At 48.0% G+C, this 13,040-nt stretch overlaps 1 protein-coding gene across 1 annotated transcript in view; it reads right to left on the reverse strand.

Annotated features, from left to right (window-relative positions):
• Positions 1 to 2,417: 2,417 nt before the first annotated feature.
• Positions 2,418 to 13,040, reverse strand: part of trappc9 (trafficking protein particle complex subunit 9) — a gene marked incomplete in the record, with an annotated part of 109,879 nt that continues 99,256 nt past the window's right edge. Inside the window, 2 exon segments of the mRNA XM_067255484.1 lie at positions 2,418 to 3,129; positions 4,261 to 4,484. Of these exon segments, the coding sequence (XP_067111585.1) occupies positions 2,950 to 3,129; positions 4,261 to 4,484 (404 nt within the window).

Here is a 13,040-nt window from a genome sequence, read left to right on the forward strand (position 1 = left end):
TCTATTGCAACGACAGATATAAGAGCTTAGGAACTACAGTTAGGTCCATAAGTATTTGGACATTGACACAATTTTCATCATTTTGGCTCTGTATACCACCACAATGGATTTGAAATGAAACAATCCGTGATGGGAAGAGAAGAGTATGGAGAAGGGAAGGAACTGCTCATGATCCAAAGCATACCACCTCATCAGTGAAGCATGGTGGAGGTAGTGTTATGGCGTGGGCATGTATGGCTGCCAATGGAACTGGTTCCCTTGTATTTATCGATGATGTGACTGCTGACAAAAGCAGTAGGATGAATTCTGAAGTGTTTCGGGCAATATTATCTGCTCAGATTCAACCAAATGCTTCAGAACTCATAGGACGGCGCTTCACAGTGCAGATGGACAATGACCCGAAGCATACTGCGAAAGCAACCAAAGAGTTTTTTAAGGCAAAGAAGTGGAATGTTCTGCAATGGCCAAGTCAATCACCTGACCTAAATCCAATTGAGCATGCATTTCACTTGCTAAAGACAAAACTGAAGGGAAAATGCCCCAAGAACAAGCAGGAACTGAAGACAGTTGCAGTAGAGGCCTGGCAGAGCATCACTAGGGAGGAAACCCAGCGTCTGGTGATGTCTATGGGTTCCAGACTTCAGGCTGTCATTGACTGCAAAGGATTTGCAACCAAGTATTAAAAGTGACAATTAGATTTATGATTATGTTAGTTTGTCCAATTATTTTTGGTCCCTTAAAAAGGGGGGGGCCACATATAACATGTGTTGTAATTCCTACACCGTTCACCTGATTTGGATGTAAATACCCTGAAATTAAAGCTGAAAGTCTGCACTTAAAGCACATCTTGATTGTTTCATTTCAAATCCATTGTGGTGGTATACAGAGCCAAAATGATGAAAATTGTGTCAATGTCCAAATACTTATGGACCTAACTGTATTTAGGATTTGAAGAAGCTCAACAGGCTTGACACATGAAATATGTTTGTGGCAATAGCGTGTGCAAGAGAGACCGAGAGATGGAAAGAGACAGAGTTCTTTCAACAGTGTGTCACGGAGGTGGGAGGCGTCTTGTAAGAGAGTGGAGATTTAGCGCTGAAGCTAGGGGGTGGCGAGGGCGGGGTTGAGCAGGTGATTCGCCCCACCTCTGGTGTTCCTCTTCTGACAAGATGCCTCATTTCAGACTCACTTGTCCAAGGAAAACCTCAAAGCACCGCCAACAATTTCTTCCACTTGGGTTCCTCCCATCCGAGGCCCAAGGGTTGTTAGACAGCCTCAGAGCCTCTTCGCTGCAAAGCCCGTCTTATCTCTCAACATCTCCTGTTTGTCCAACAGAGCTTTGGTCTGGCTATGATAAGGAGGAGGGGCGCCTGGAATGAGTTCAGCCACAAACACACTCCCACTTGTATTCTGCTCTGAAATGGCTTTTAGTCCCCAAGCTAAATACTAAGGAGAGAAACATTTATTATGAGGGGACTGTGGATAATACCTATGGTATGAGATGGTCGAGTTTTCAAAAGCATTCGTTCAGTTTTGTTATTTTAATATCATGTTAGATTGTGAACCAACATAATGAAAACACTAAAGCATGTGTCTAAAGGCACAGTGCCTTTCCCCATCCTCCCTCTGCTCACTTAGGAATTCTTTCATTTCAACCGGCATTAGAGAAGTGCATGCCTCACTCACTTGTAAATCATGGCTTTTCGTTCATTGCCGTAGACAGCCTTGCCTTGGGCCTCACTCTCAATCGAAGACAAAACGAAGACATAAATTGATGTTTGTGGAACATTCATCCGACCCACATCTTCTCATCTCATCTGGATTATATGTGGACACTTGCTCTTGTCTTAATCCTTACTCTTATTAAAATCTCCAAGCATAATATGAGAAATCCAGTCAAATCTGGTAACATGCCCTTTCCCCCCGCCCCAATGTTTCACATACTTCTTTTTAACACATTTTCTTTACCAACGATTCAATGACACTCTAGTCACAAACATTTGAACATTTTAATATTGATGGAGGGACAGTTGTTGTAGATGTTTCTGGAAGCTTCTTCATGTCACGTCCTGTGGTTGCCTGGCCAGAGGGATAACGCCTGCATCCTGCCCAGGACACGGGCTTCACTGTAGGGTTCAGGAGTTTATGGACCCTTCTAGTACTCTTAAGACACACCTGAGCCCAGAGCAGGAGGCCGCCCACTGAAGCTCATCTAACACTACGTGATTGTGTGTGTGTGTGTGTGTGTGAGAGACAGAGAGAGAGAGTGCCAGAAAAAAGTACTTACATAAAACACAAGCATGCACATTTCAAAGGAAAGTTCCCAAACATGACTTGGAAATACTGCTAGAGCCTCTATTTACACATTTGAATAATGATATAATAAAAAAAGAAATCCTTACTGTTATAAGATCCATTTGACTTTTTATTTACATATGGTGTGAGATTCAAATGTTACACAAGTGTGACTACAGAAGACCATGGCCGTGTGCTATTTAAAAGAAAAAGATGGATACATTTTGAGCAGACTATTTTTATCAGGTAAGAAACCATTGTGCCTTGCAGAATATAATATCCATGTGGAGTCAGTATATGTGGTTTTACAGATTGTCACAATAAAGGACTTCTCTAAATTCACAATATAAGGCCCTGTCAAAATGAAGCCATTCAGAGCAAAACATGATTATGGCAACAAAAAAAACCCGAAATTGGCTTTAACACATGAACCACTTTTTACTCCACCTAAACATTCTCCTTGACATCCATCACACACAGACCTCCACAGAGTACAGTAACAGCACATATGTACATCGCATGAACGAATGGCTTAGCTAGCATAGTGTCAAGTCCATCCAATCACCATCCTCATCTCTCGCAGTTCCTCCAGCCACCCAGACTCTGGACACCCTCAAGGCCCCACCAGGCCTCTCTAGGCCCCACCAGGCCCCTCTAGGCTCCCGCCTCCATGGGACCGTCCTGGGCCTTGATGTGGACGCTGGGCAGGCAGAACCAGGCCAGGGGCAGCTCACGGCCGGCGCTGTCGTCCTGGAACTTGATATTGAGGTAGAAGTCTCCGGTGTGGAGGAACAGCAGAGCTCCCACACAGACGGAGCTCTCAGTGGGTTTCACCTGAGGGCAAGAGATGGGCTCCATCACTCAGAGAGTCTACTGCAAAGGTCCATCTACTGTAAGAAGGGATACGTATATACTGTTGAAAGTATAGAAAGCACATAAGAGTCCTCAGATTGCGTCTGAACAAAGAGAATCGACCTTCATCGTTCATGGGTATTTGTGATTTGTTTGTTTTCTTAGACCCAAAGCTTGCGGAGGCGATGCAGTACATCACGAGAAGAATTTGTGTTAGTTCACTGATAAGACTGAATAGGACTAAAGAATATATACAAAGCCACAGTGTGCCACACGGTAAAACAACCTTGCGATTACAAGCATCCTGGTTACCCGAGGATTGTCCTTGGACAGCGGAGCAGATAAACGCAGATTTAGCCTCTCACACAAGCTCCCCTGGAGGGAGAAGGAGGGAGGGCAAATGGGTGCTTATCTGCGATCAGTTATTCTGACAGTTCAGTAACTTCTGGCAACACACTCTGGATCCTTTTGTGTCCTTCCACAGCAGAGAGAAACCAAAGAGGCTTGTCAGAGACCATGATGTCCACCGGGTACAAGGTGTGCTACTCTATCTTCCCTGCCTGTCAAGCGTGAGCAGCGACAAGGGCGCTCCCTGTCTGGGCACTGCTGGGTGGCCACTTGTGTTAATGAGCTTAAGTTTAATAACTAAGCTTTATTCACAGTTGAGTTTAAAGCAATAATAATAATAATACATTTGATTTCTAACACACCTTTCATCTGAAAACAGATCTCAAGGTGCTAAGCACAGTGACTTGGTATAATTTCCTTTCATTCCCCTCATATTCTTACAACTAACATGGACGGTCGACAACTTCACCTCAACAAGGCCCATCTCAACGCCCAACCTCTTTAAAGCAGCCAAGCTAGTGGTGTTCAGCCTGCCTTCACAAGTACCTGGTCTTTTCTGATTGCTGATTGGCTGAGCGAAACCCAATCCAAGACAACGGGCTACACCTCCTGTCTCTTCAGGTGGTGAGACCTAGCAACAACCATCCCCAAGATAAGACCCTGCTGTCAAACTCTGTTTAACTCCGTCCCCATGGCAACAGCGGACAAAGCGTTGTTCCACAATGTGAACGAGCGCTTCGGACGGCCGAGCCAAGGGTAACTGACCGTGTCGATGTAGAACGTGTTGGAGCCGATGAAGGTGACCGCGTCCTGGAGGTCGTAGTTCTGGACGCCGTTCTGGTAGTCCTGGAAGGGCACCACGGTCAGGGCGAAGGGGCCCACCGCGTTCCTGCTCCGATTGGTCAGTTTCACTTCCAGGGGCACGGCGTCGCCCACGTTGCAGCTGGCGATGACGTCGCAGTCGCACGGCTTCCCGTTCACCATCACGTCTGCAGGCAGGCAGCGAGGGAGAGAGGAGGAGAGAGGAAAGGAGAGAGGAAAGGAGAGAGGAAAGGAGAGAGCAAGAGAGAGATAAAGGGCCGAAAGAGAGAGGGAGCAACGTTAGGGTGTTGGGGTGGGAGGGCACGAGGCCTGCAGAGGACGGTGTTGGTACAGTAGGCTGAAACCCCCATGGTCTTTAACATGACCACACAACCCTTGTTCTGTAGCAAGACAGGGCCTCTGGACCATCATGCTGCTCCTGCACACAGTCCAGTCCACACCCAGGGGTCAAAAGGTCCTCACAGTGGGTACAGATCCTCAACCTGTCCCAGAGGGTCGGACACTCGTCAGGGAACCAGACGGATGCATTGTCCACCATTGTGTCTCTGAACAACAAGAGCTGGACTCCCTCCCTCCCACACACACGTCCTCTCATTAGCAGTCAGCCGAACACAACCTGCCCCACGACAGGCCGATCACATTGTTTCTTGTGAAGAATCAATGGGCTTGTTCGTCCTCTAAAATATTACAATTTATTGACACAAACAGGGGGGTGTTGGGGGCACGCAGGAGCTGGGGGTTTGGAATGAATTCTCCAAGGCGCCTTTATCAATCTCCTGCATGACTAATTTCTGTCAGGAAGGGGACAAATGAGCTTGTTGGAAACACTCGTGCCCCACGGGCCCTGCCTCCCTTTCTGGCGCCCCATCGGAGGAGTCCGGTTTGTGCGGCCGTGTCTCAGGGGGGTCAGATGGCTGAGCGGTTAGGGAATCGGGCTGTTAATCAGAAGGTTGCCGGTTAGATTCCCGGCCGTGCAAAAAGGACGTTGTGTCCTTGGGCAAGGCACTTCACCCTACTTGCTAGGGGAATGTCCCTGTGATTACTGTAAGTCGCTCTGGATAAGAGCGTCTGCTAAATGACTAAATGTAAATATGTCTCGCCATCCCCGCGGTGGAGGAGCCCCTATCCACCTGAGGTGTAGGGGGAACACAAGACCTTTAAAACCAGGTCGGCTGTTCCATTTCTGGAGTAAGATACCATACCTGTCGGACCAGGGAGAGGACACTCGCCGACAAGAGAATGGAGACCACAGGGCTGGTCACCCATGGAGATCACCCACGGAGCGCCATTTTCTAAGAATAACCCTCGAAACACAGACACAAAGAAACGCACACTCGTACAGTGCTAACACACACACACAAAGTGGCTGGACATCCTCTCTGGAGTGCCATGCCTGGGGCTGTGCTAACCATGGCTAGTCAGGGGTGTGCTTTCTGGACAACAGCAGTGTGGGGGGGGGGGGGTGGCCTGAGAAGCGGGTGGAGGAGCTGCCTCCGTCTCCATGGCGAGCGCCAGGGTGGGCGTCGGCCCCTGATGACTGCTGCCACTCAGGGTGATGGGAGGCCAGGCAGGCTGGGACTTACATCAGGGTGACATTCAGCTCCAGCTCTGCCTCGCCTCCACAAACCTGACCCTGCTGTCTCCGGGCGCTGTCCTCCCTCCCTCCCGGCCTCAGTCCCCCCCCACACGTTCATCCTCTCTGCCCCGCTTGCCCCAAACACACATTCACCTGCTCTCTCCATCCCTCACACTCAACTGTTCCCTCCCTCCCTGCCTCACACTCACCCACTCCCCCCCTCCTTCCCATTCACCCCCTCCTTTCCATTCACCCACTCCCCCCCTCCTTCCCATTCACCCACTCCCCCTACTCACTTGTTACCCCTCCCTCACTCCCTCTTAAGCCACTGTAGCTAAAAATACACACACAGGTCCTCGACTAAGCTTCACCTACGGGGATAATTTTAATAATGTCTGTTTGAGAAATGTTCTGATTGAATAATGCTTGATTGTGTCAGCAAGGGTAAGTGAATGGAAAATCAAAAAGCCAAATGATTATCAGTCAAACATGACACAAATTGTCACTGTCAATTGATCTATCCTGTGTTTTTCCTTTGGGTCCATCGCTCTCATAATAGTGCCAAAATTATTTTCAATTGCAATAAAAGGTGGGAAATCAAAACGCACTTATTTTACATTTGGTTCAGTGAGTTCTTTTCAAGTAGTTCTTTTTGGGTCTTGTGTTTACATGTGTATCTATCCTGCATTCATCAGGGGACATGGGAGACAGTGTATTCATTCACACATTCTCACACACACATACACAGTGTATACACGGCAACCTTTCTACAGTCATTGGTTCTGGACCATATGTAAACACTTTAGTACGTACAGTAGTTATATTTAGTTCCTCAAAAGGCTTGTTGCTAGGAGATGTGGTTATTGTTACATTGGTCCTAAAGAGAGATCCATTCCGCCACACTAGAAGAGAACACAAAGGAATGTGTGTGAGCGTGCGATGAGCTGAAGAGCTCACCCACAGACTCCTGCGACCACAGCACATCCTCGTGTTACTTATCCTCTCTGGTACTAAACAGCTGATTAACAAGAGAACACACACATGAACACACACACGCACGCACACACAAAACCCACACTGACGGCAAAGTGAAGGCAGTGGGCCGGGTGCACTGGGTTCTGAGGAAGCGACATTACCTTTTGAAACAGATCTCTGCGCTTTATTGTTATGTAAATAGAACCAGGTGAACGTGTTCAGTGTTTGCTTGAGATTCCATCCTTTCCATCTGTAGAAAATCTGCTTGCTTCCTATTTATTGTCTCGCCAAACAAACACACAAAAGTGAAATAGGTTCAGAAACAACACTTTAGAAGTGTTCAATCATGTGCACAGTACACACACTCCCTGGAACACGGAGGTGCACAGACACTCTCTCCACCAACACCACGGTAAACATGTCATCACCTCTAAATAAATAATGGTCTCTGATTTGTGCCCCTTATAACCCAGTAAACAAGCCCAAGGCGGCCAGACCCGGCCTTCTGATTGGCCAGCATCTCCCAAGGCCTTTAGCAAGCATTTCTCTTGCTCCTCCTGAGACAGGTTTTACAAGGACATGATGAATAGCTGCCCACTAATAGCATATGCAGCATTCTGCCACCTCGGGAACCAAATCTAAAAGTGTTAAAACACCCAAAGCCCTCCTCACCTGGCCGGGCCGGGCCCCACCCCCTGAGGCACGTGTGTGATTGAATGCAGAGGCCCCAGGAGAGAAAGATGCTTAGTAAATATGCCTACCCTTGGGTCCACTGGGTTAACAAGGACCCAACAGGGAAGAAGTAATGGTCTGTACTAAAGAGCACCTGGGTTTTCATGTGCCAGCAGAACGCGTGTTTATGAGTGAGAGATACTAAGACAGAGAGAGAGATACTAAGACAGAGAGAGAGAGAGAGAGAGAGAGAGGGAGGAAGGAAGGAAGAGAAAGAAGGAAACAAAGAAAGAGAAATTGAATAAAACAGGCCAACAAGTATATTCAGTGCATGGATAAATGTCAGCAAACGAGCTAGTAAGGGAATGAGTGCATTGCTGTAGAGCGAGGGAGAGAGAGAGAGAGGGAGGGAGGGAGGGAGGGAGAGAAACAGAATTATGACTGCGACAAACCGCTTGAACAGCTGCTCCGTTTGCTGCAGCAACAAGTGGCTGGTTGCTTTACCATCTGATCAACAGGTCACAGGGCTGCCACTTGTTACACACAACTACTTTTCCAATGGCTCCCCATCATCCCTCTGCATCTCGAGGGGCACACGGGGCTGGAACGCCACACAAACACCCCAACATAGTAATAGTAACAGATGGACGACGGCCCCGTTTGCACACGTGCTGCACGCCTATTGGCTTGGTGGCGTGCCATCCGGCACGATCTTTCAGAGTCCGCCTCGCCCACACTTGTCGAATGTGTACCGTGGCACGTTGCGTAACACGTTGAGCCGGTGTTGCCGCGGCTGCCGCAGCCCTCATGAGGGCCCGCTCTAATGTGTGCACACAGCAGCTGGAGGAGACACACTGCCGAGGGGAGGGGCCGGGCCCCCGCGCCGTCACCACAGCAACCAGGCTCGGCCACCGGCTACAGCCTGCCTCTGTCAGAGCGGAGCAGGGTGGGAGGGAGGGGGGGGAGGAGAGAGAGAGAGTGAGGAATAGAAAGAGAGAGAGAGACAGACAGAGAGAGAGAAAGAAAGAGAGAGCAGAGAGAGAAAGAGAGAGAGAGAGAGAGAGAGAGAGAGAAAGAAAGACAGAGCAGAGAGAGAAAGAGAGAGAGAGAGAGAAAGAGAGAGGAATACACAGATCAAACTAGCCAGTGGGAGATAAAACAATCTCTGGCACTCATGTTATCTCAGGCAGTGGAGGGAAGATAAGGTCTCGATGGATGACTGCTTGTGTTAAGAGATGTGCCTGTCCTCCTGCGTTCATATATTCACATATTCAAGTCGATTCAGCTCAACATGATTCAGAGATGAATATTTTACGGGAAGCAGAAAAACGGAGGAATCAGCACAAACAGCCAGTTTCCACATGTCAGGCTCCTAGCACTGCAGCCATGGCAGGTATCCATATGGCATTCCAGTGCCTCCCTGCTCCTTAGTGTCGTGGACAGCTCAGCTGTACGTCCCTACAGTAAGTGGCTCGGGTCACTCTGCCCTCAGGGCCAAGGTGGGGGGGGGGGGAGGTACAGGTGCTCCTGAGGAGAAAGCTGATGTGATGAGTGTTAAAAGGGAGCTGCGTGCAGGGGTAGGTGACAGGGGTCTCATAGCACAAGCCGCCCGGAGGCCACTAAAGCCAGGAGGGCTCTTGATGGATGCACACTGATGGAACCCGAGCATGTGCTTGTAAAAGGTTCCAGTGTGCCGCCGTGCTGCTAAAAATACCCCGGCAGCCTCTGATAACCATCCTGGGCCATCTGCCCCCCCCCCCCCCGTTAATAATTATCACTATAACAACCACTCACTCTATTTCTGTTGTCTTTCACTTCCATGAACAATTGGCTTTTAATGCGTCCATCTGTTCCACCAAGGAAAAAGTCCACATGGGTCTCCTTCCATTCTTTTTATTAAGCCTGCAGATTTTTTTTTACACCTACACACTCTCTGGACTAACTTCTAAAGATATATTATAGAGCAACGGTGTTGGCCCCTAAAATAGTGGTATATGCACTATGATAGATATGAAAGTCCAGTTTGGATATTAATGACTCAAACTGGCAGATTTAAAACTCTCATCCATGGCAAGGACCTTTGTAATTGTGGTCCAACTGCCCCTCGGGTTATAATACAAAAGGTGGACTTTCGAATTTTATGTCACTGTTAACGGAGCAAGGATGGGTTATTTCCCATAAAGTTGTCAGTTTATTGCACACTGTAAATCCCAGTGAGTGAGAGTTGGCTGAGTGAGGCAGTAGAGGTGGATGTAGGGGCCTCTCCGCTCCCCTCTCTGTAGTTCATCAGCTGGGCAGGCAGGGGCCCTACAGCCCCCAGGCTGCACGGGTCTCCTACTGACATCATCCCACCCCACCTCCCTCTCAGCCGGCCTGCAAACCACCACGAGGGAGAAGAGGCACCTCCACCCCTCCCACAGGCCGCAGCGGCAGGGCTCATCCCACACACTGCTTTCATCCTCCGCCCACCGGGAAAGAGGGGGGTGAGGGGAGGATGGAGGTGAGAGAATTAGAGAAGGTGAGGAGAATTAGTTTGTGTGTGTGTCGGGGGGGAGACACTGTAGTTTCTGTAAATAAAAAGACCGTTTTTTTTTCTTGTTTTTCCTTTCTCGCTTGCCAGTCTTTCTTTGACAATAGAACAGGAGAGTATATCGTGCCTGGTGCTGGCCCGCCGGGTCCCAAGGTCGATGCTGAGTAGCCCTGATAGTGCTTCCTCCCTCTAGCTCTGGGGCTCTGCTCTGAATAAGTCTTTCACAGCAGCTGGAGTGCAGCGCAGAGGGGCTCGTGAGATGGCGATGATCCAACATCTCTTTCAGTCCATAATACTGTAGCTGGAACATTCAACAAACATAGTCAGTGAAAGGAATCAACTCAACCTTTCAAGAAAGCTCCGCTGTCCTCGCATTGTGGCTGCATTTGTTGTAGACCATCGAGGCTCGTCTAGACACAGGCTCGTCTAGACCATCGAGGCTCGTCTAGACACAGGCTCGTCTAGACCATCGAGGCTCGTCTAGACACAGGCTCGTCTAGACCATCGAGGCTCGTCTAGACACAGGTATATGTGCCAAGTACTTGAGGCTTCACAAGCTCTTGATCAGTCCGCAGATACAGGGAAAGCTAGAGAAAACTAATGTTGTTAACGGAGCCTGCATTGCTGGATGGTTATCAGTTAATCTCAGTGAATGTGATCTATCTACAGGCAACCATGAAACTGCTATGCTAACTCTACTATGCAACACCAGTATCGTGTGAGATGAGAAGCCGGGGCAGCAAAGACTAGGGACAAACGTGTTTATAAAGGCACAACAGCAGATCTTAGGTCAATGAGGACTCTGGCTTCTCCTGTTGACTGGCAGCTTGTCTCCTGGCTGAAGACCAGACCTTAATACCCTCACAATAAATATGTGAGGGGTTTAATTAGTTCAAAGGCTTTGAAGCATGACTACCTTTCAAAACCCTGTTCCCACCAAACAGAGATAATTACAGCTTTCTAATTACTGTCAATCGTTACGGAGAAAAAAAATACAACTCTTGAAGCTGATTGTTGACATTGTTATTCATTATAATTTATTCAGTCCATTCCCCCTATTATGTTTTTTTTGTCAGTGTTGATTTTAACTGGCAATGTCTAATCAGTGGTAATTCAGCTGGTTTTGGACCCAGTAGGACAGGAACTATTGCACATATGTATGGGCAACGGAATCTGATTTTGAGGGGAAACGGATGAAAAAAAAAGCTTAGGAATAGTTTTAGGTTATCAACAGCCACACACACACACACACACACACACACACACACACACACACACACACACACACACACACACACACACACACACACACACACACACACACACACACACACACACACACACACACACACACACACACACACACACACACACACACACACACACACACACACACACACACACACACACACACACACACACACACACACACACACACACACACACACACACACACACACACACACACACACACACACACACACACACACACACACACACACACACACACACACACACACACACACACACACACACACACACACACACACACACACACACACACACACACACACACACACACACACACACACACACAGGATTGTTCCACAGGGTGCGGCATCACATCCTCAGCTCACGAGCCACTACATATGGAGACTGTTGATACAGTCCCACAGCCGGACATAAGCTGTCCCTGCAGAAAACCCACAACACATTTAATACGGTCATTACTTTCCTCAGTACTGTATCTACAGGCCTGTGTGAATCCATCATCATAACATTTGTGGTGAAGTGTGCAGATATGTCCCTGCGGATGCCATCACTTCTACTGTACGAGCCTCTCTCTCGGAGTGTAAAAAATTATTCATTCTGCCTCATCATCATCATCTGTTTGTTTAGGCGCTATTGACCAGCTGACTGTGTGGGTTTTTTAAAGCATTTGCACTCGAGGCATCTGAGCTCAGATCCTGTCGGCTGAGCACGTTTTGGTCTTGTTTGCTCTCATCCGACAACTTCACAGAGTGTTTACATATCCAAATGAACCCCCCAGAACCAAGATCAGTCTCTTTATCTGAACCAGGATCTACCTTTGGATATCTATCAGGGGGGGAAAAAATCATGTTAATATGTAAAATGGCTTGGTGAAAGGCAGGCTGAATGCTCAGAGTTAATCGCATCATCTTTGGTCACTCGGACCATTAGAGGACTCTCTCCTCTTGAAAGTCCATTCCAGCTCTATCCAACAGCGGCTGTTAGCAAGCTAGGGTCTAGGCCAGTCTGCACGGCAGCATTAATGTGAAAACAGAAAAGGGGCTCTTGCTATTCCCCTATGATGTGTTTTTAGAATAATTTCCAAAATATAAGAGGGAAAGAACATTTGACGAGTGACACACTCGCAAACCTGATGACACGACCAACTCTGAATGACTGGGTGCAGCTTCTCCGATCAATCAGTCTACATGGATGTGTGATTAGCATGTTGGTCGTGGTGATGTACAGTAGATTGGGGCAAGTGAAGTATGTATGCCACCTGGTTGGAAGGGTATTATGTTAGAGGGGCAGGCAGGTGCTGGTCAAAATGAAGGCAATCAACGTGTTGCCAATACGTTTTCATGCTACAGGTTCGTTCCCGAGTCAAAACAATGCTGTTTTTGTCATTTCAAAAGGACGATCGTTAGATCTAAACGCTGTCGCCTTGGAGATAGGATCTCTAAGAGACTTGTCGCCTGTGCAAGGCCTGGTCTCATTACGGTCAAAAAGTCAAGCAAAGTTAATTATTGATAATATGGTACAGCAGCCATTGTCCAGCCTTCTAACTCGACATCTCCAAGCACTGAGAATTCTGTCTGCACCTCCGTATTGTACTGCATGTACCAGCACTACAGGGGCAGCCAGTCAACATAGTGTGAGGACTGAACTAAGCCTTTTACAAGAAACACGAGAACATAGGTCTCCTCAGTTCAGACAATA

The sequence above is a fragment of the Osmerus mordax genome, chromosome 18 (genome assembly GCF_038355195.1).
Source record: "Osmerus mordax isolate fOsmMor3 chromosome 18, fOsmMor3.pri, whole genome shotgun sequence".
NCBI classification, from domain to species: Eukaryota; Metazoa; Chordata; class Actinopteri; order Osmeriformes; family Osmeridae; genus Osmerus; species Osmerus mordax.